The following is a 22135-nucleotide window of genomic DNA, read 5'->3' as shown; positions in this document are numbered from 1 at the left end:
AACGTGCCTTAAGGTAGCCTGACGTCGTTATCTTTGATATCATGGAAATGTAACCACGAAGGCCATGGTTAACTTCAAATGGCACAAATAGTCCTCTGGTCAAAAGTAGTGCAATATAATAAGGAATAGGACTCTGGTCAAACGTAGTGCACTATATAGGGAATAGGGCTCTGGTCAAACGTAGTGCACTATATAAGGAATAGGGCTCTGGTCAAACGTAGTCCACTATATAGGGAATAGGGCTCTAGCCTAAAGTAGTGCACTATATAGGGAATAGGGCTCTGGTCAAACGTAGTGCACTATATAGGGAATAGGGTGCCATTTGGGATGGAAAAGGAAAGACAGATTGTATCATCTCTCTGCCTTAAACATGCCTCAAATTTCACTGTCAGAGAGAGTGTTTCTGAGAAATGGGAAATCCTGTGTGAAAGGAGAAGCAGGGAAGAGGAGAAAGGAGCTGAAACAGAGGAAAGGGAAAACCCCTCTCTTTCTCTCTCTCCCCTTCTCATTGGATGACTGTCAGAGAAAGGGTGGGGCTTAATGTCAATTCAGTATAAATACAAGCCAAGCTCTCCTCCGTTCACAACTTCCATCACTTCTCTCCTCCATTCACAACTTCCATCACTTGACTGAGCTGTCCATCCAGACTCTTAAAGAAACTGAAGAAGCAGTATCCATGACCAACACGATGACATCAACGGTCCTCATCAGCTTCCTGGCCTGTCTGCTCCTGGTCAATGTTGAAGGTAACATCTCTGAAATATCTTGAATTATATTTCTAATATCTTTGACATCTTTATTAGAAATCTGCAATTGAAAATATAAAAAGTATGTAAATATGTAGATATATTTTTTCATTTTGAAAGGTCAAGAATTGAAATGTTTTACATTTTGTTTAGTTATCAAAATGATCAACATTGTGTAAATACTGTATATTCTATATGTGTTGTTTACGTTTTCTATCAAATTAATAAAGACGTATTTGACTGTACTTTTTGCTCTATTTTTCCTCTGTTCAGCTAGACTTTGATATCACACCAAATGTCACTATAATGATGATAGTCAGATGACAAACTATGTAGAGTGAGATGTCTTCTAGAACATAGCCCAAAGGAACACATTATGTAGAGTGGGATGTCTTCTAGAACATAGCCCAAAGGAACACATTATGTAGAGTGGGATGTCTTCTAGAACATAGCCTAAAGGAACACATTATGTAGAGTGGGATGTCTTCTAGAACATAGCCCAAAGGAACACATTATGTAGAGTGGGATGTCTTCTAGAACATAGCCTAAAGGAACACATTATGTAGAGTGAGATGTCTTCTAGAACATAGCCTAAAGGAACACATTATGTAGAGTGAGATGTCTTCTAGAACATAGCCTAAAGGAACACATTATGTAGAGTGAGATGTCTTCTAGAACATAGCCTAAAGGAACACATTATGTAGAGTGGGATGTCTTCTAGAACATAGCCTAAAGGAACACATTATGTAGAGTGAGATGTCTTCTAGAACATAGCCTAAAGGAACACATTATGTACAGTGAGATGTCTTCTAGAACATAGCCTAAAGGAACACATTATGTACAGTGAGATGTCTTCTAGAACATAGCCTAAAGGAACACAAACACATCTAGAAATCATTATCAGTTTTAGGAGCATCTACACGTGTATAGAGCTTTCATAACATCTTCATAAAAACAACATAGATGCTTCATAAATACTTGTAAGCAAAGTAATACAACATAAATATTGAGATAAGTCCCTACAATCTTTTCCTGCCAGCTCTGAATTAGATAATAACTACTTTATTGAGGAAACGTATAAAAGGTACTTATTACGACTGTGATGAGGTTGTCTCACCGTAAGATTAGTGTACTAACTGTAAGTCACTCTGCTTAACAGCATCTGCTAAATGACTCAAATGTAAAATGTAAGACACAAATAATAATGCTTCAAATCATGAAAGGGTTTGTTCTACTTTACTCATTCTATTTCTACCCAGATTGTGTATTTATTTATCCTTATTTTACCAGGTAAGTTGACTGAGAACATCTATATTTTACAGCACCTACCTGGGGAAGAGTTACAGAGGGAGGAAAGGGGAGCTGGGGATGATTAGGTGGCCATGATTTTATGGGAAATTATAAAGGATAGAGAGTCAGGAGAGTCATAGAGAGTCAGGAGAGTCATAGAGAGTCAGGAGAGTCATAGAGAGTCAGGAGAGTCATAGAGTCAGGAGAGTCATAGAGAGTCAGGAGAGTCATAGAGAGTCAGGACACCATATTTAACCTCCCATCCAAAAGGCTGCACCTTATGCAGGGCAATGTCTTCTTCACTGCCTTATTGCATTACCATTTCCTTAAACAATAGGGAAGTGTGCTCTCTACTGGCACTCCAGCATCACTATAAGCAGCCTCTGGTCTCTCATCCAGGGACCAACAAGGATTGTCCCCTCTTAGCGTCAGAAGTAAGCCAGCAATGGGATGCAGAGTGGTATGCTGCAGGCAGACACAGTGGCGATTTTAGCATGTCAATCTTGGTGGGGCAAAGCCACTACAGAACACAACACTAAAAAATACATGAATTACCCTATAACGGTGACTAACAATGCCCACAAGCTGTTAGGGCCTACATAAAGCTGTCCCAACAGCAGAGTCCCAACAACAGTCCCAACACCTTACCACTGCTACACCTGGCTATCAGCTGAGCCTTGTCTGGCAGTGAAACAGTTAATTCAGCATCATTTAATGCATTTAAAAATATATATATATCTGATATGGCTGACTTGCTGAAATAAATGTAGGTTTCTACTGACAATTGAAATGTACAAACTATGGAATAAGGGGACGATAAATGGATAAGAGGCAATCCGTATTTTTGATTAAGACATTAATGAGCGAGCTAGGACGGACGTGGTCAATATAACTATTTCTTCAGCACTTTTGAAATGTACAGCAACAGAATTCAGAACATGGGCCGTTCTTACAGTGTTCTCCCTGTACACCAAGTCAGAACCGTAGGATACATAAAGGGGGCTCTTACAATATTCAATAATGACATTTCTCTAAAACAGGCTATAGGCTACACGTGCACCATCAAGTCAGAACAGTAGGCTAAGTTTTGAGGGGAAAAGGAACCAAATTATTAGGGTGAAGCACATGGGCTACTATCAGCTTACTACACAACATACACTTTGTATTACTTTCTTAGCTACAGTATACATATCTCCCATGTTTATTACATAATTTATGCAGCAGCAGACAAGATATTTTTGGAATGGCCAAGTTGTGCTGTGCTCACTTGAACAGGAAGGTGGCATGGCGGTCCTTCGTGGGCAAATTTTGTTGTCAAACTTTGTCATCAAAGTATGGCATTCTCTGTATTTATGGTGCTTTCAAGACAACTGGGAATTCTGAAAAAAAAACAAGGTCGAATCATGAAGTCAGTGATCTTCAGGTCGGAGCTCTAGAAAGAGGCCCGAGTTCCCCACTTGGAATTCCGAGTTGGATGACCGTTCAAACGTATTTTCCCAGTCAGAGCTTGTTTTTTTTCCCAAGTTCCCAGTTGCCTTGAAGTCAGTGAAGTCTGAGATTTCCCAGTCCTGAGTTAACAGTTGTTTTGAACTCGGCAGAAGTCAAGCTGGATTGACAGCACAGCCATTGTTGAACGGTTATCCTTTTAAAGCTTGGAAAAGAGACACTTAAACCAAGACTTGGGACCACACACCCACTCCACTGAATAGCAGGCTAGTGATTGCTTTGAAATGCTTGCAGTTAAACACGGATTCCTTCCAAACCACTCATTGTTGAATTTGAGATTTCCAACTTGTGTTATGTTTATGTCCAATGATCGATGAGCACCGGTACATTCTATCTATAATTTCTCTTCATAATTTCTCTTCATCTGACAAGGATTGAAAAGGATTTGCCAGTAGATTGTTGACCTGATTCATGATGATGACTGCTAGCTCGCTAGCTAAGATTTTGAAAGTATGATGTTGACATGATCAGTCCAATTAAAGCTAAGGTATATATAATGTGATTTCAAGTCCTTTTATCTGTGGCCAATGACCTTGAGCCTTCTTGGATGGGCACTTCTAATGTAACTATGGCAGCACCATAGTTTTGGAGCTCTACCCTTAGATTTGGCGTTGACATAGTGTCCCCATGAGTGACAGAACACTGAGCCAATCACGACGCAACTAGAGAACATTACCAACTGCTACGCTCCGTATTTTCCGCTGGCTGCCCCACCACCACCACAGAAAGCACTGAGCTAGGCTGAAACACCTGCATTTTGGAGCTGCATTAGTCAAGTACTTTAGACTCATTGAGGTGCTTTAGTTCGCCTTGTGTTAATTTAGTTCTCCTTGAGGTACTTTAATGAGGTGCTTTAGACTCCTTTAGGTACTTTAGGTCTCCTTGAGTTACTTTAGTCCTCCTTGAGGTTCTTTAGTCCTCCTTGAGGTACGTCATGCCTCCTTGAGGTACTTTAGTTCTCCTTGAGGAATTTTAGTACTCATTGAGGTGCTTTAGTTCTCCTTGAGGTACTTTAGACTCCTTGAGGTACTTTAGTTCACCTTGAGGTACTTTAGACTACTTTAGTTCTCATTGAGTTAATTTTGTTCTCCTTTAGGTACTTTATTGAGGTACTTTAGACTAATTGAGGTACTTTAGTTCTCCTTGAGGTACTTTAGTTCTACTTTAGTTACTTTAGTACTCTTTGAAGTACTTTTTTATTTTATTTATTTAACCTTTATTTAACCAGGAAGGGCTCATTGAGATTTAAAATCTCTTTTTCAAGAGCGTCCTGGCCAAGATAGGCAGCACCAAGTCATTACAAAAATTACAGACAGACATGAAAAACTACAAGTAATCTAGTAAAAACCATTGAATTCACAAGAGTATAACAATATCAAAAACAGCAAATTAAAAACATTGACAGGTCAGGGAATCAGCCTCAAAATCCTTCATCAGTGATTTAAAAACACCAATCGGGACAAGTTCTTCCAGTTTAAAATTATTTTGTAAGGCGTTCCAAGACGATGGCGCAGAGTACATAAAAGACCTTTTAAAGACTTTACTACTGCTTGAGGTACTTTACTACTGCTTGAGGTACTTTAGTTCTCCTTGAGGTACTTTAGTTCTCCTTGAAGTACCTTAGACTCCTTGAGATACTTTAATTCTCCTTGAGTTACTTTAATTCTCCTTGAGTTACTTTAGACTCCTTCAGTTACTTTAGTTCTCCTTGAGTTACTTTGGTTGTGCTTGAGGTACTTTAGTCCTCCTTGAATTACTTTAGGTCTCCTTGAATTACTTTAGACTCCTTGAGGTACTTTAGTTCTCCTTGAGGTACTTTAGTTCTCCTTGAGGTAGTTTAGTTCTCCTTGAAGTACTTTAGACTCCTTTAGATTCTATAGTTCACCTGGAAGTACTTTAGATTCCTTGAGTTACTTCGGTTATCCTTGAGGTACTTTAGTTCTCCTTGAGTTACTTTAGTTCTCCTTGAGGTACTTTAGTTCTCCTTGAGGTACTTTAGACTCCTTGAAGTAATTTAGTTCTCATTGAGGTAATTTACTTCTCCTTGAGGTACTTTAGAGCTCCTTGAAGTACTTTAGTTCTCATTGAGGTACTTCAGACTCATTGAGGTACTTTAGTTGTGCTTGAGGTTCAACGCTACAGTGGTAATAACCATAGCCTGTATTACCGTTAAATACATGTCTGGTATGACCTGATGAATGATATCTTTAAACAGATACTAAGGCTTCTTCCCTGAGCAGGTTTCAGCAGGGGAACAGATCTCCCATTCAGATGCTCTGATGTGGATCAACCACAATAAAAAAGGTAGACGACATTACAAAAAGATGGCGGACTGAAGATGGTGGACTGAAGATGGTGGACTGAACGTGGTTATGTAGAGCACCTCAAGATAAAAACGTAATATTCAATATCTGTAAGTTAGACTAAATATTAGCACTACACCATCTGGTGGGTCATAACTTTCAATCTGGATAACAACACAAAACAAATCTTAAGACTTGAGAAATGTATCGGCAAATGTTACGAAAACAAGCAACGCCCAAATATGACGGAGAGTAAGACAGGGGAACCTATTTCAAAACAAAACCGTGACTCTTCTACAGACACTGATGATTTAATATTTTCACCACCGGGAATGGTAAAGGTCGAAACCGATCTGTTAAAATCAATAAATGACAAACTGAGTATACTTGAATTAGTCAGTAAAGATATAAGAGTTGAAGGCCTTGAGATGAGTGATGAAAAAGCTGCGACATTGGAGAAAGACACAAACAAGCTAAAAGGGACAGTCAATAAGATGTAAACCGAAGTGAATTAACTTAAAAAGGAGAACACCGTTCTGAGAGAAGCCTTACTTGACATACAGACTAGATCCATGAGAGAGAATCTGGTACTTACAGGTATCCAAGAGAAAGAAGGAGAAGTTCCTGAATCTGTAGTTAGAGAGTTCCTCCTTACAGCACTTCAGATTCCACGCCAAGCTATCGACAAAATCCAACTCGAACGTGTACACTGCTTCAGACAGAGAGGGCAGAGGTATGAACGCCCAATCGTTGCCAAATGTGCTTCCTTTAAAGATAAAATAATGGTTAAAAGCTTTGGTAAAAGACTTGCTGGGACCCAAATTAGCATGAATGACCAGTTCCCGAAGGAAATTGCAGAACGGTGTAAAGTTCTGTATCCAATTTTCAAGGAAAATAGATTAAAAGGGAAACGAGTAGCTCTCGTTGTCGATAAACTATATATTGATAACCAGCTGTTCAGAGACACAAAGACTAGTCCATGGCTATTTTAAAAATTACAACGTTCTTATGGATGAGAAAAATAATGAAACACAATTCTAGCCTAGTTATGGATTGTAATAATACAACAAAAAATATAGCTTTTCTTTATATCTTCAAATACAACTAATTGAAACACAAAAGCATTAATTCAACATGGTAAAGATAAAAACTCAGTCAACAGAAGGCACAGTATGTGTGGATGGTGAGTGTTTCTTGGTGTTTGGGAAAGTGCGGCGTTGAGTGAGAAAGGAAATGGTTGCATATCCCAGAACCAATGTATTGCTGTGAGCGGAGGTGTGAGAGAGCTTTCAATGTTGTTCAGATGATGGATATACTTTTTATAATGAATTATACATCTTATTTATTTATTTATTTATTGTCCTATCATGGTGGAACAGCGTTTTAAAATAAATTATACATTTAATATATTTATTGTCCTATCATGGGGAACTATTAATTTAAATTTTTTTTAAATTAAATTACACATCTAATTTATTTATGATCCTATATTGATGGAACGGTCCACAACCCTATACCCGAGACACCCACCTGAATGACCCAGATACTAAGGAGAAGTCCCTAACTGTTTTATGGGCCTGCTGTAAGCGGTCTGTATGCAGCCAAAATGCGGTCAGAGACCTAGAGCAGCACTGCCCCCTCAAGATTCTGAGCCTGCTTGGCAGGGTTGGTCCTGCAAAGCCAAAGCCCCCTAAAGGGAGAGCATAATATACAGAAATTAAAGGAAATTTATAAGGAAATTTATAAGGAAATTCTCAAAGCTGCTAATGAGAACCTTGACGACCTTGTACCTAACCGGTGGGGATTCCGGTGGGGTTCCCCCACCCAGGCAGTGGCTGGCAACACTAGCTGCAGTAACCCATTTATTAAAAAAATAAATATTTCCCCTTTATTTAACCAGGTAGGCTAGTTGAGAACAAGTTCTCATTTGCAACTGCGACCTGGCCAAGATAAAGCAAAGCAGTTCGACACATACAACAACACAGAGTTACACCCATGGGGAGGGGGTCACACTCGGACATTCAGAGAGGGGGTATATTATTGTGGCCCTTGTGGCCGTGTTGTGGCCGTGTTGTGGGTGTTTCAGGGAAAAGGGGTTCATTTGACCTCCATCATCTAGGACGTGACAAATTAAAATCTCCCCGTTTCTGCCCATTTTGTTTGCACAGTCTTGCAGGCCTTTCCATACAGCTGAAACTGTATATGCATTTGTAAATCAAGACCTTTCTTGAGTTGGGCTCTGAGATGCTGCAACTGTTGAGAATGTGAGCCTATGGTTGTGTGGGGGGGGAAAGGGTTGAGTGTGTATGAGGGTGTGCGTGTATTTGCGTATCCCACAACTGTTGAGAATGTGAGCCTATGGTTGTGTGGGGGGGGAAAGGGTTGAGTGTGTATGAGGGTGTGCGTGTATTTGCGTATCCCACAACTGTTGCGAAGGAGTAGAAGATGTTAGGGACAATTTAGGATGATTCACAATAATTGTTTGTTAATATAATAATTGCTTGCAATAATGTAATTTTGGTAATGGCAAGACTGTTGAGAGGTAAAACCCTTTGCATAAATTGCCTATATTACTACAAATATTACTAGCTAATTATGGAAAATAAGAAACAGGATTTAAAAAATATCTATATACTGTATATATATATGTATTTTTTGATGGCCAGATATAATACAAATCGAGGTGAGGGCGATGCAAATGCATTTGGAGGTTGATCTACTTCTGTTATGTAAATGGCACTGTGTGCTCTTTTCGAAGGATGGATCCCAGTCTTTTCAGGGTTATGTGATACGGGGGGTCGGGGGTGGTCTGCTGGGCATTGGGATGACAACCCAACTTGGGATGAGGAGGGCTTTTAGCGGGTGGAATAGTGGGGACCAATTGGAGGTTTATTTAGTAGCAATGCAAATATCATGGACACTCAATCATCATGTTACTTTTTAATGGTACGTTTACAAACATATATTTTGATAAATAGAATTGAAAGTTGTGTCTCATTATGGTAATTGGTGAAATAAGTATAACCAGGTACAACTGTAATGGCCAAGCAGATAATAAGAAAAGACGGTATTTACCTGGCTAAAGAGAAGGAATAGAATATCGATTGTTTACAGGAAACTCATTCAACAATTTTAGATGAGGTTTTGTGGTAAAAGGACTGGGGGGGTGAAATATATTTCTCCCTTGGACAAAGACATTCAAAAGGGGTGATGGTATTAATTAACAGTAATTTTGATCCAAATGTGCATATTGTCCAAACAGATCCTCAAGGTAGATGGATTATTTTAAATATGTTATTGGACAATAAACAGATATGGCTTATTAACCTATACGGTCCAAATAATGATGATCCAAGCTTCTTTGAAAATATATATACGAATTTATCAACTCTACAAGCAACACTAGGCTCTATTATTATGGTGGGAGATATGCCATTCTCTCTGGCACCAAAAGTTTAAAAAGTGTTGATAGGGGACAGAATGCGGACGGATGATCACATAATTGGCATATATATTCTCTTACAGAATTTCCACGTGGGTGAGGATATTGGAAATTGAATCAAAGCCTACTAGATGATAAATTGTTTAGAACTAGGATAGAATAATTTATAACTGTAATATATTATAAAAATAAAGCGAACTGGATGTAATATGGGTAAAAATGCACCAAATTCTTTTTCAATCTTCAATACCAAAATAATTTATTGACTCTTGATACAAATGGAGTCACGCATGATTCACCGAATGACATTTTGAAAGAGGAAGTAAAGTATTTTAAGAATATGTTTTCGTTTCAGTCTCCTCCATCTCCACTAACCAAAGCTAATTGTATAGATTTTTTCCCAAATAATAATGTAAAATGAACATCTGTACAGAAAGACTCATGTGAAGGCCAAATTACAGAGGAGGAACTTCAGCCTTTAAGGATGGGAAAACTCCAGGGCTGGATGGCATACCAGTGGAAGTATACCAAACCTTTTTTGATTTACTCAGAGGACCATTATTAGCATGTTTTTACCACTATAAACTGTAGATTATCAGACACGCAACAAGAAGGTCTGATTTCGTTATTACTGAAACCGGACCCAAGTGGTATACAGTTGAAGTCAGAAGTCATTAAAACTCGTTTTTCAACCACTCCACAAATGTCTTGTTATCAAACTATAGTTTTGGCATGTCGGTTAGGACATCTACTTTGTGCATGACACAAGTCATTTTTCCAACAATTGTTTACAGACAGATTATTTCACTTATAATTCACTGTATCTCAATTCCAGTAGGTCAGAAGTTGACAAAAACTAAGTTGACTGTGCCTCTTGAGAATACAGGGGGTGCTGTTTCAACTTCGACATTTTGCGTCTCCAAATTAAACTGCCTCGTACTCAATTCTTGCTCGTACAATATGCATATTATTATTACTATTGGATAGAAAACAATCTCTAGTTTCTAAAACCGTTTGAATTATGTCTGTGGGTGAACCAGAACTCTTTCTACAGCGAAAATCATGACAGGACATGCGAAGCTCTGAAAAATAGTCTCTGATCTCGGATCAGTTTAAAGCTCTGTGTGTGCCCTATGGATCTAAATGAACTGCACCCGCCTTCCCCTGGATGTCAGTAACCAATGAGAAGTGGAATGGCGTCTCTACGTGTTTCTCAGAGTTTATAAAAGGCAATGGAGTGAGCTGTCCCTTCTTTTGGACGCTCGCCAGGACGCAAGAGAGGACATCAGAATGGCATGCTCAAAAGCTCTCGTTATTGACCAAAGATATATCCGTCTGTGATTTAATTCGATATAGGTGTTAGAAACATCATAACGAAGTTATTTGAAACCGATTTATATCAGTTTATGCGAGTATATTGCTATTTTTCGGAATTTCCTGAGTATTGCGTTTGAGGATTTGGACATGTGTGTGCCGTGTAGCTATCGTTAGCTGCTAGTTCCGAAGTTGAAGAGGACGTTTTACAACAAAGCAACCATTCTTTTGGACAAAGGACACATTGCCCAAGAATCTGATGGAAGCTCGTCCAAAAGTAAGAGCTATTTATGATTTTATTCCGTATTTATGTGGAAAAATGTAAACGCATTTGTCCGCCATTATTGCGGCACTAGTCTGGCTGTAACGCACACTGTATGTCTAGTAATGTTAATTTTAAAAATCTAAATCAGCGGTTGCATTAATAACCAATGCATCTTTCATTAGCTGTCCAACCTGTATTTTTTTTTGTCAATCTAATCGATAAATAATCGTAAACTTAGGTGCCTTTCCAAGATGGCGCCGGCCAGAATGCATGCCATGTTTTGACAGATTACATTGCATAACCACGATTTGTGATGCTAAATATGCACATTTTCGAACAAACTCTATATGCATTGTGTAATATGATGTTACAGGACTGTCATCTGAAGAATTCTGAGAAGGTTAGTGAAAAAATTAATATATTTTGGTGGCGATAACGTTATCGCTCTCTTTGCCTTGAATCAATGCTGGGGTGATGTTAGCTCATGTGGTATGCTAATATAACGATATATTGTGTTTTCGCTGTAAAACACTTAGAAAATCTGAAATATTGTCTGGATTCACAAGATGTTGGGCTTTCATTTGCTGTACGCTGTGTATTTTTCAGAAATGTTTTAAGATGAGTAATTAGGTAATACACGTTGCTCTCTGTAGTTATTCTAGTCGCTTTGGGTGAGTTTTGTGATAGTGGCTGCAATGGTAAACTGTGATTTATACCTGAAAAATGCACATTTTTCTAAAAAAACATATGCTATACCATAAATATGTTATCAGACTGTCATCTGATGAAGTTGTTTCTTGGTTAGTGGCTATATATATCTTTATTTAGTCGAATTAGTGATAGCTACTGATGGAGTAAAAAACTGGTGGAGTAAAAAAAGTGGTGTCTTTTGCTAACGTGGTTAGCTAATAGATTTACATATTGTGTCTTCCCTGTAAAACATTTTAAAAATCAGAAATGATGGCTGGATTCACAAGATCTGTATCTTTCATGTGGTGTCTTGGACTTGTGATTTAATGATATTTAGATGCTAGTATTTACTTGTGACGCTATGCTAGGCTATGCTAGTCAGCTTTTTTACTGTGGGGGGTGCTCCCGGATCCGGGATGAGTAGGCAGTAGAAGTTAAACAGCTTGGAGAATTCCAGAAAATTATGTCATGGCTTTAGAAGCTTCTGATAGGCTAATTGACATCATTTGAGTCAATTGGAGGTGTACCTGTGGATGTATTTCAAGGCCTACCTTCAAACTCAGTGCCTTTTTGCTTGACATCATGGGAAAATCAAAAGAAAAAACATTGTAGACCTGGTTCATCCTTGGGAGAAATTCCCAAATGCCTGAAGGTACCACGTTCATCTGTACAAACAATAGTACGCAAGTATAAACACCATGGGACCATGCAGCCGTCATGCCGCTCAGGAAGGAGACTGCACATGGGGACAAAGATCGTACTTTTTGGAGAAATGTCCTATGGTCTGATGAAACAAAAAAAGAACTGTTTGGCCATAATGACCATCGTTATTTTTGGAGGAAAAAGGGGGAAGCCTGGAAGAACACCATCCCAACTGTGAATCACGGGGCTGGCAACATCATGTTGTGGGGGTGCTTTGCTGCAGGAGGGACTGGTGCACTTCACAAAATAGATGGCTTCATGAGGATGGAATGACTCCAAGCATACTTCCAAAGTTGTGGCAAAATGGCTTAAGGACAACAAAGTCAAGGTATTGGATTGGCCATCACAAAGCCCTGAACTTAATCCTATAGAACATTTGTGGGCAGAACTGAAAAAGCGTTTGCGAGCAATGAGGCCTACAAACCTGACTCAGTTACACCAGCTCTGTCAGGAAGAATGGGCCAAAATTCACCCAACTTATCGTGGGAAGCTTGTGGAAGGCTACCCGAAACATTTGACTCAAGTTAAACAATTTAAAGGCAACGCTACCAAATACTAATTGAGTGTATGTACACTTATGACCCACTGCAAATGTGATGATAGAAATGAAAGCTGAAATAAATCATTCTCTCTCCTATTATTCTGACATTTCACATTCTTAAAATAAAGTGGTGATCCTAACTGACCTAAGACAGGGAACTTTAACTAAGATTAATTGTCAGGAATTGTGGAAAACTGAGTTTAAATGTATTTGGCTGAGGTGTATGTAAACTTCCGACTTCAACTGTGTTTCGACTCTGTCAATCACCGTATTCTTATCGGGCAGACTCAACAGCCATGGTTTCTCAAATGATTGCCTCGCCTGGTTCACCAACTTCTTCTCAGATAGAGTTTAGTGTGTCAAATTGGAGGGCCTGTTGTCCGGACCTCTGGCAGTCTCTATGGGGGTACCACAGGGTTCAATTCTCGGGCCGACTCTTTTCTCTGTATATATCAATGATGTCGCTCTTGCTGCAGGTGATTCCCTGATCCACCTCTACGCAGACGACACCATTCTGTATACTTCTGGCCTTTCCTTGGACACTGTGCTAACTAACCTCCAAATGAGCTTCAATGCCATACAACACTCCTTCCGTGACCTCCAACTGCTCTTAAACGCTAATAAAAACAAATGCATGCTTTTCAACCATTCGCTGCCCGCACCCACCCGCCCGACTAACATCACCACCCTGGACGGTTCTGACCTAGAATATGTGGACAACTATAAATACCTAGGTGTCTGGCTAGACTGTAAACTCTCCTTCCAGACTCATATTAAACATCTCCAATCCAAAATCAAATCTAGAATCGGCTTTCTATTTCGCAACAAAGCCTCCTTCACTCACGCCGCCAAACGTACCCTAGTAAAACTGACTATCCTGCCGATCCTCGACTTCGGCAATGTCATCTACAAAATAGCTTCCAATACTCTACTGAGCAAACTGGATGCAGTCTATCACAGTGCCATCCGTTTTGTTACCAAATCACCTTATACCACCCACCACTGCGACCTGTATGCTCTAGTCGGCTGGCCCTCGCTACATATTTGTCGCCAGACCCACTGGCTCCAGGTCATCTATAAGTCTATGCTAGGTAAAGCTCCGCCTTATCTCAGTTCACTGGTCATGATAGCACCCACCTGCAGCACACGTTCCAGAAGGTATATCTCACTGATCATCCCCAAAGCCAACACCTCATTTGGCCGCCTTTCCTTCCAGTTCTCTGCTGCCAATGACTGGAATGAATTGCAAAAATCTCTGAAGCTGGAGACTTATTTCCCTCACCAACTTTAAACATCAGCTATCTGAGCAGCTAACCGATCGCTGCAGCTGTACATAGTCCATCTGTAAATAGCCCACCCAATCTACCTACCTCATCCCCATATTGTTTTTATTTACTTTTCTGCTCTTTTGCACACCAGTATCACTACTTACACACCATCATCTGATCATCATCATCTGCTCATCTATCACTCCAGTGTTAATCTGCTAAATTGTAATTCTTCGCTACTATGGCCTATTTATTGCCTACCTCCTCATGCCTTTTGCACACACTGTATATAGACTTTCTTTTTTCTACTGTGTCATTGACTTGTTTATTGTGTTATTGGCTTGTTTATTGTTTATTCCATGTGTAACTCTGTGTTGTTGTTTGTGTCGCACTGCTTTGCTTTATCTTGGCCATGTTGCAGTTGTAAATGAGAACTTGTTCTCAACTAGCCTACCTGGTTAAATAAAGGTGAAATTAAAAACATTATAAAATAAATATGTAATAATATATATAATTTTTTATTGTGTAAAGATTTTCATCAAGCACCAGAGGGCGCTAATGTCATGTGTCATTCTGTCAGTGTTGCTCAGCCTCACTATCACTATTTCACTGACTACCACCACACCACAAAGTCTATAGAAAAAAACAAAGTCTACGCCTATTCATTTGATTGTACATTTTCAAGTCCTACTGATAAAAATGCTGTTTTCTCAGCTGATTAAACCAGTGCTCATGATAATGACAACAGGAACTCCACAGGAGACTGGTCTCTACCCTCTACACAGCTAGACACTCCGAATTCCCCCTTATCACCATATAGGCCTAACACACCAGACAGAAGCATCCCAAAGTGGAACCTATTTAGTGCAGTTTTGTTTTTCCTTGTGGGTTCATTAGTGGTTCCTTGTGGGAAAACTTACATAGGGATGAGGGAACACACGGTTGAGGGAACATATGGCTGAGGGAACATAGGGCTGAGGGAACACAGGGCTGAGGGAACATAGGGCTGAGGGAACACAGGGCTGAGGGAACACAGGGCTGAGGGAACTTAGGGCTGAGGGGACATAGGGCTGAGGGAACATAGGGCTGAGGGAACACAGGGCTGAGGGGACATAGGGCTGAGGGAACACAGGGCTGAGGGGACATAGGGCTGAGGGGACATATGTGTTGAGGGAACGTAGAGTTCAGTGAACATAGACATGGTCCTAAGCTAGGCACACTCATTTGGAAACCAGACAATGGAAATGGAATGGAATGGAAACCAGACAACAAACATCTATAAGAGATAGCTAGAATAACAATTCTAACAGTTTCCACATTTTACTGCCTGGAACATTGTGATTCTCATGGTTAGTGCTATGGCTTACTCCAGAGAACGCGTTTCCACTGCTCCAGAGTAAAATGGCGGCATAATTTACACCACTCTAGCCAATGCTTGGCATTTCCCATGGTGATCTTAGGCGTGTGTGCCACTGCTCGGACATTGAAACCCATTTCATGAAGCTCCCGACGATCAGTTCTTGTGCTGACGTTGCCTCCAGAGGCAGTTTTTGAACTCGATAGTGAGTGTTGCAACCGAGGACAGACTATTTTTACGCGCTGCGCGCTTCAGTACTCGGTGATCATGTTTTGTGATCTTGTGTGGCCTACCACTTCGCGGCTGAGCCGTTGTTTCTCCTAGACGTTTCCACAATAACAGCTTTTACAGTTGACCAGGGCAGCTCTAGCAGGGCAGAAAATTGACTAACAGACTTGTTGGAAAGGTGGCATCCTGTGATGGTGCCACGTTGAAAGTCACTGAGCTCTTCAGTGAGGCCATTCTACTGCCAATGTTTGTCTATGGAGACTGCATGGCTGTGTGCTCGATTTTATACACCTGTCAGCAATGGGTGGGGCTGAAATAACCAAATCCACTCATTTGAAGGGGTTGCCACACACTTTTGTATATATAGTTTACATTTCTTAGGGGTGTTCAATGTGTCTTAGGGTTGCCTGACTCTCAAGGCGTCTGCATACTTGGTTCGGTTTGTTTCTAGCTAGTCTTTGCCGAGTCCCCAACCACTGTATGTTCCGATTTTCAGGAGAAATAGAAAGAGAGACAAAGATTTTTTATAACTAACCCAAGATAGACCAGAGCCTGTCGTTTTAATTACCAGAATGTCATCCAAAATCCATCTCGCTCAATCTTCTCCCACTGCCAGTCACTGGGTTTCCTCTCATCACCATATTTGGTGGGGAGTTGAAACGCCAACCGGATGCTTCACATGTATAAACCGAGTGAAATATCTGGCTCATTGTTCTACCTGTGAGAGAGTCTTTGACGTGACCTCCGCATTTGGAGGTTAACACTCCATCTTACCTCCTCTTCTACATTTACTGGATTGGTTGAACAGTGCAGAAGAGACCCTCCTCCGACAGTTATGTTTCTTCCGTCCAGATGATTTTATTTGTTTGAACCTTCATTTTAACCGAGAAGACATAGAGACCTAGGTCTCTTTTTCGTATAAATACACATTACATACAGATATATATATATATATATATATATATATATATATATATATATATATATATATATATAAATATATATACACACATTGAAATTCAAAACACAGTCATGGGAAGCACAAGTAAAGCATCACAAATCAACCAGGAAAACAGTTACATTCCTCTACAAAGTCCCCAATCAATACTTTAAATTGCCCGAACGACACCTGAACGTCAACATGAAATGTATTTTTGATTTTTAGGGTATCTAGTTTCAGGTGTTTTTTTTAATGCTTGCTATATTAGGTTAGCTCCTAACAGAACTCGGAACATCTGTGCCTCGCATACTCCATTAAAATACCTTAATTTGAAAAGCTTGAAAAAAAGCTGAAATAGTAGTTTGTCCCTCTTGAGACGCTGTAGCCAGTAAATACTTCTTCAAAATGTTGTCATAACATATGTATGAACTGTTTCGCATGGGAATTACGAGGACGCCTTTTAGTGGTGCCAAAAGCGTCTTACATCATGGAGAAGTAGCCACGAAGGCCATGGTTAACTTCTGCAGCTTTTGCCGCAAATGACACCTTATTCTCTATTCACCGCACTACTTCTGACCATTGTCCAAAGTGCTCTGGTCAAAAGTAGTGCGCTATATAGAAAATAGGGCTCTGGTCAAAAGTAGTGCACTATATAGAATATAGGGCTCTGGTCAAAAGTAGTGCACTATATAGAATATAGGGCTCTGGTCAACAGTAGTGCACTATATAGGGAATAGGGTGCCATTTGGGATGTGGTAGAAAGACAGTCTGTATCATCTCTCTGCCTTAGACACGCCTCAAATTTCACTGTCAGAGAGAGTGTTTCTGAGAAACGGAAATCCTGTGTGAAAGGAGAAACAGGGAAGAGGAGAAAGGAGCTGAGACAGAGAAAAGGGGAACACCCTCTCAATTCAATTCGAAAGGGCTTTATGGGCTTTGTTGTTGGTTGTTGGTTAAGGGCTTTATTTATATGGTAAACATATAAATCTAATTGTATTGGTCACATGCGCCGAATAAAACAGGTGCAGACTGTGAAATGCTTACAAGCCCTTAACCAACAATGCAAGTATTTACTAAATAATACTAAAGTAAAAAATAAAAGAGCAACAATAAAACAACAATAATGAGGCTATATACAGGGGGTACTGGCACTGAGCCTATGTGTGGGGTACAGGTTAGTTGAGGTAATTGAAGTAATATGTACATGTAGGAAGGGGTAAAGTGAGTAGCAGCGAGTAGCAGTAGCTTAATAAAAAAAGGGGGGGGGGGGGGAACTGAAGGCAAATAGCCCGGGTAGCCATTTAATTAGCTGTTCAGAAGTTTTACGGCTTGGGGGTAAAAGCTGTTAAGAAGCTTTTGGACCGAGACTCGGCGCTCCGGTGCCGCTTGCCATGCGGTAGCAGAGAGAACAGTCTATGACTAGAGTAACTGGAGTCTTTGGCAATTTGTAGGGCCTTCCTGACACCACCTGGTATCGAGGTCCTGGATGGCAGGAGGCTTGGCCCAAGTGATGTACTGGGCCATACGCACTTCCCTCTGTAGCGCCTTGCGGTTGAAGGCCGAGCGGTTGCCATACCAGGCGGTGATGCTCTCAATGGTGCAGCTGTTGAACTTTTTGACAGAATTCTCATATAGGTGTTCCTTTTGTCCAGGTGGGAAAGGGCAGTGTTGAGTGCAATAGAGATTGCGTCATCTGTTGATCTGTTGGGGTGGCATGCAAATTGTAGTGGATCTAGCGTTTCTGGGATGATGGTGTTGATGTGAGCCATGACCAGCCATTCAAAGCACTTCATGGCTACAGATGTGAGTGCTACGGGTCAGTAGTCATTTAGGCAGGTTACCTTGGTGTTCATGGACACAGGGACTATGATGGTCTGCTTGAAACATGTAGGTATTACAGAATTGGCCAGGGATAGATTGAAAATGTCAGTGAAGACACTTGCCAGCTAGTCAGCACATGCTCGCAGTACACGTCCTGGTAATCTGTCTGGCGCTGAGGCCTAGTGAATGTTGACCTGCTTAAAGGTCTTCTCACATCGGCTACGCCGAGCGTGATCACACAGTCATCCGGAACAGCTGGTGCTCTCATGCATGCTTCAGTGTTGCTTGCCTCGAAGCGCGCATAGAAGTAGTTTAGCTCGTCTGGTAGGCTTGTGTCAATGGAAAGCTTGTGGCTCCGTAATAGTTTGCAAGCCCTGCCACATCAGACAAGCGTCGGAGCCGGTATAGTAGGATTCAATCTTAGTCCTGTATTTATGCTTTGCCTGTTTGATTGTTCATTTGAAAGTGGGATTTCTTATAAGCCTCCTGGTTAGAGTCCGGCTTCTTGAAAGCGGCAGTATGTTTACATCCATTGCCACTGCCAGAGAAAGGTTCACAGGGGCAGGGCTTACTATAAATACAGTATACTGTAAATACAAGCCAAGCTCTCCTCCGCTCACAACTTCCATCACTTCTCTCCTTCATTCACAACTTCCATCACTTGACTGAGCTGTCCATCCAGACTCATAATTAAAGAAACTGAAGAAGCAGTATCCATGACCAACACGATGACATCAACGGTCCTCATCAGCTTCCTGGCCTGTCTGCTCCTGGTCAATGTTGATGGTAACATCTCTGAAATATCTTGAATTATGTTTCTAATATCTTTGAGGTCTTGATTAGAAATCTGCAGCATATGAATTGACTTGCAAAGCCAGGGAGAAGTGTAGTCAAATATTAGGTTTGATTTCTGACTGAAGAGTTTAGTTCTTAGCTGCAATAACGCCATAACAAAACATACCATAACCTTTTCTTGTCATCCCCAGGCCAGGTGGGTCATTCTAAAGCTCGGTGCCTGTGTCTGAATGGAATGGTGAACCACGTTAAGCCTCTTCTCATTGAGAAGCTTGAGGTGTACACCTCCAGCCACTCCTGCCGGAACATAGAGATCATGTAAGAAATCTGTTTGTGTTTCTGTATGTCTGTATGTCTGTCTGTCCGCCCATTTGTTTGTACTATATTAATATCGGTGCATATTGTGACTAGCTCAGTAGATGGGCACAATGGTAAATGTTGCTATTGATTTTTAACCAATTGAGATTACACCTGTTGTAAGATTATATTATGTATCTCTATGCTCAGTTGTAAAGATGTGACGGCACTAACAGCAGTATCTCTCCATGTATATTCAGTGTCACTCTGAAGAACGGAGAAGGGAAGAAGTGTTTGAATCCAGAGGCTCCATTTGCCAAGAAAACCATTGAGAAAATAATGAAAAACCAAAGGTGAGGACTGCAGTATATAAGTACATCAGTATGTCAGTATATCAGTATGTCAGTACATCAGTATGTCAGTACATCAGTATGTCAGTACATCAGTATGTCAGTACATCAGTATGTCAGTATATCAGTATATTAGTACATCAGTATGTCAGTATATCAGTATATTAGTACATCAGTATGTCGGTTTATCAGTACATCATTATGTCAGTATATCAGTACATCAGTACATCAGTATCAGTACTTCAGTACATCAGTACATCAGTATGTCAGTACATCAGTATGTCAGTACATCAGTATATCAGTACATCAGTACATCAGTATGTCAGTACATCAGTATGTCAGTACATCAGTATATCAGCACATCATTACATCAGTATATCAGTACATCAGTATAACAGTACATCAGTATCAATATATCAGTGTATCAGTATATCAGTATATCAGTATGTCAGTACATCAGTATATCGGTACATCAGTATATCAGTACATCAGTATATCAGTACATCAGTACATCGGTATATCAGTACATCAGTATCAGTACTTCAGTACATCAGTATAACAGTACATCAGTATCAATATATCAGTATATCAGTTTGTCAGTATATCAGTACATCAGTATATCAGTACATCAGTATCAGTACTTCAGTACATCAGTATCAATATATCAGTGTATCAGTGTATCAGTATGTCAGTATGTCAGTACGTCAGTACATCAGTACGTCAGTATCAGTATATCGGTATCAGTACATCAGTACGTCAGTACGTCAGTACATCAGTATTTCAGTATCAGTATATCAGTACGTCAGTACGTCAGTATCAGTATATCAGTATCAGTATGTCAGTATCAGTATATCGGTATCAGTACATCAGTACGTCAGTATGTCAGTATCAGTATATCGGTATCAGTATATCGGTATCAGTATGTCAGTACATCAGTATGTCAGTCTATCCGTACATCAGTATATGAGTACATCAGTTCATCAGTATATCAGTACATCAGTATGTCAGTGTACCTTGAATCTGTATTTATTAGTAGTTGTATTAATAATACATGTATTAATTATATAAGTATAATAATTGATTTTTCATTTCAGGAGTTGCAGTAAATCTGTGAACTAATGACACCAATTCCATTGGGAACTTGATGGAACAGAGAGCACCATGAGAGAGAGCTAATCCTGATGAATTACTACAGTTCAGTCAATGCACTGAAGACTGCCTGAATACGTTTACACTGTTTAATGGTACTTAGAAAGTAGTTTTTTAAATTGACAAAATTAGTATGTCTTACACAATATGACTTACTACTTGAGAAACATTCCTAGAATTTCCAATAGAAACGTAAGCAGGCAGATGTGTTTCATATTTTTGATCATTGTTCATTTATGCAATTGAAAATATAAAATGCACGTCAAGAATTAAAATGTTCTACATTTTGTTTAGTTATCAAAATTATCAACATCTGTGTAAATACTGTATATTCTATGTGTTTATGTTTTCTATTAAATTAATAAAGACGCATTTGGCTCTACTTTTTGCTCTATTTTTCCTCTGTTCAGCTAGACTTTGATATCACACCAAATGTCACTATAATGATGATAGTCAGATGACAGACTATGTAGAGTGAGATGTCTTCTAGAACATAGCCTAAAGGAACACATTATGTAGAGTGAGATGTCTTCTAGAACATAGCCTAAAGGAACACATTATGTAGAGTGAGATGTCTTCTAGAACATAGCCCAAAGGAACACATTATGTAGAGTGAGATGTCTTCTAGAACATAGCCTAAAGGAACACATTATGTAGAGTGAGATGTCTTCTAGAACATAGCCTAAAGGAACACATTATGTAGAGTGAGATGTCTTCTAGAACATAGCCTAAAGGAACACATTATGTAGAGTGAGATGTCTTCTAGAACATAGCCCAAAGGAACAAACTATGTAGAGTGAGATGTCTTCTAGAACATAGCCTAAAGGAACACATTATTTAGAGTGGGATGTCTTCTAGAACATAGCCTAAAGGAACACATTATGTAGAGTGAGATGTCTTCTAGAACATAGCCTAAAGGAACACATTATGTAGAGTGAGATGTCTTCTAGAACATAGTCTAAAGGAACACATTATGTAGAGTGAGATGTCTTCTAGAACATAGCCTAAAGGAACCCATTATGTAGAGTGAGATGTCTTCTAGAACATAGCCTAAAGGAACACATTATGTAGAGTGAGATGTCTTCTAGAACATAGCCTAAAGGAACACATTATGTAGAGTGAGATGTCTTC

General features: G+C 39.8%; 1 protein-coding gene across 2 annotated transcripts; it reads left to right on the top strand.

The window, feature by feature from the left end:
- Positions 1 to 588: 588 nt before the first annotated feature.
- LOC139545942 (C-X-C motif chemokine 11-1-like) lies at positions 589 to 19870 on the top strand. Of its 2 annotated transcripts, none has more exons than XM_071354213.1 (3): positions 589 to 746; positions 19400 to 19526; positions 19766 to 19870. In XM_071354213.1, the coding sequence occupies exons 1-3, from the start codon at positions 677 to 679 to the stop codon at positions 19860 to 19862; spliced, it is 294 nt and encodes a 97-aa protein (XP_071210314.1). In that variant the 5' UTR covers positions 589 to 676; the 3' UTR covers positions 19863 to 19870. The 2 variants fall into 2 exon arrangements, with proteins under 2 accessions (XP_071210314.1, XP_071210313.1); XM_071354212.1 differs by lacking the exon at positions 589 to 746 and adding an exon at positions 19075 to 19199.
- The last annotated feature ends 2265 nt before the right edge of the window (positions 19871 to 22135 follow it).

This window comes from Salvelinus alpinus, chromosome 19 (assembly GCF_045679555.1).
Source record: "Salvelinus alpinus chromosome 19, SLU_Salpinus.1, whole genome shotgun sequence".
In the NCBI taxonomy this organism is placed as follows: domain Eukaryota; kingdom Metazoa; phylum Chordata; class Actinopteri; order Salmoniformes; family Salmonidae; genus Salvelinus; species Salvelinus alpinus.
The sequence above is the reverse complement of the archived record's forward strand: the minus strand, read 5'-3'. Positions and strand labels throughout refer to the sequence as shown.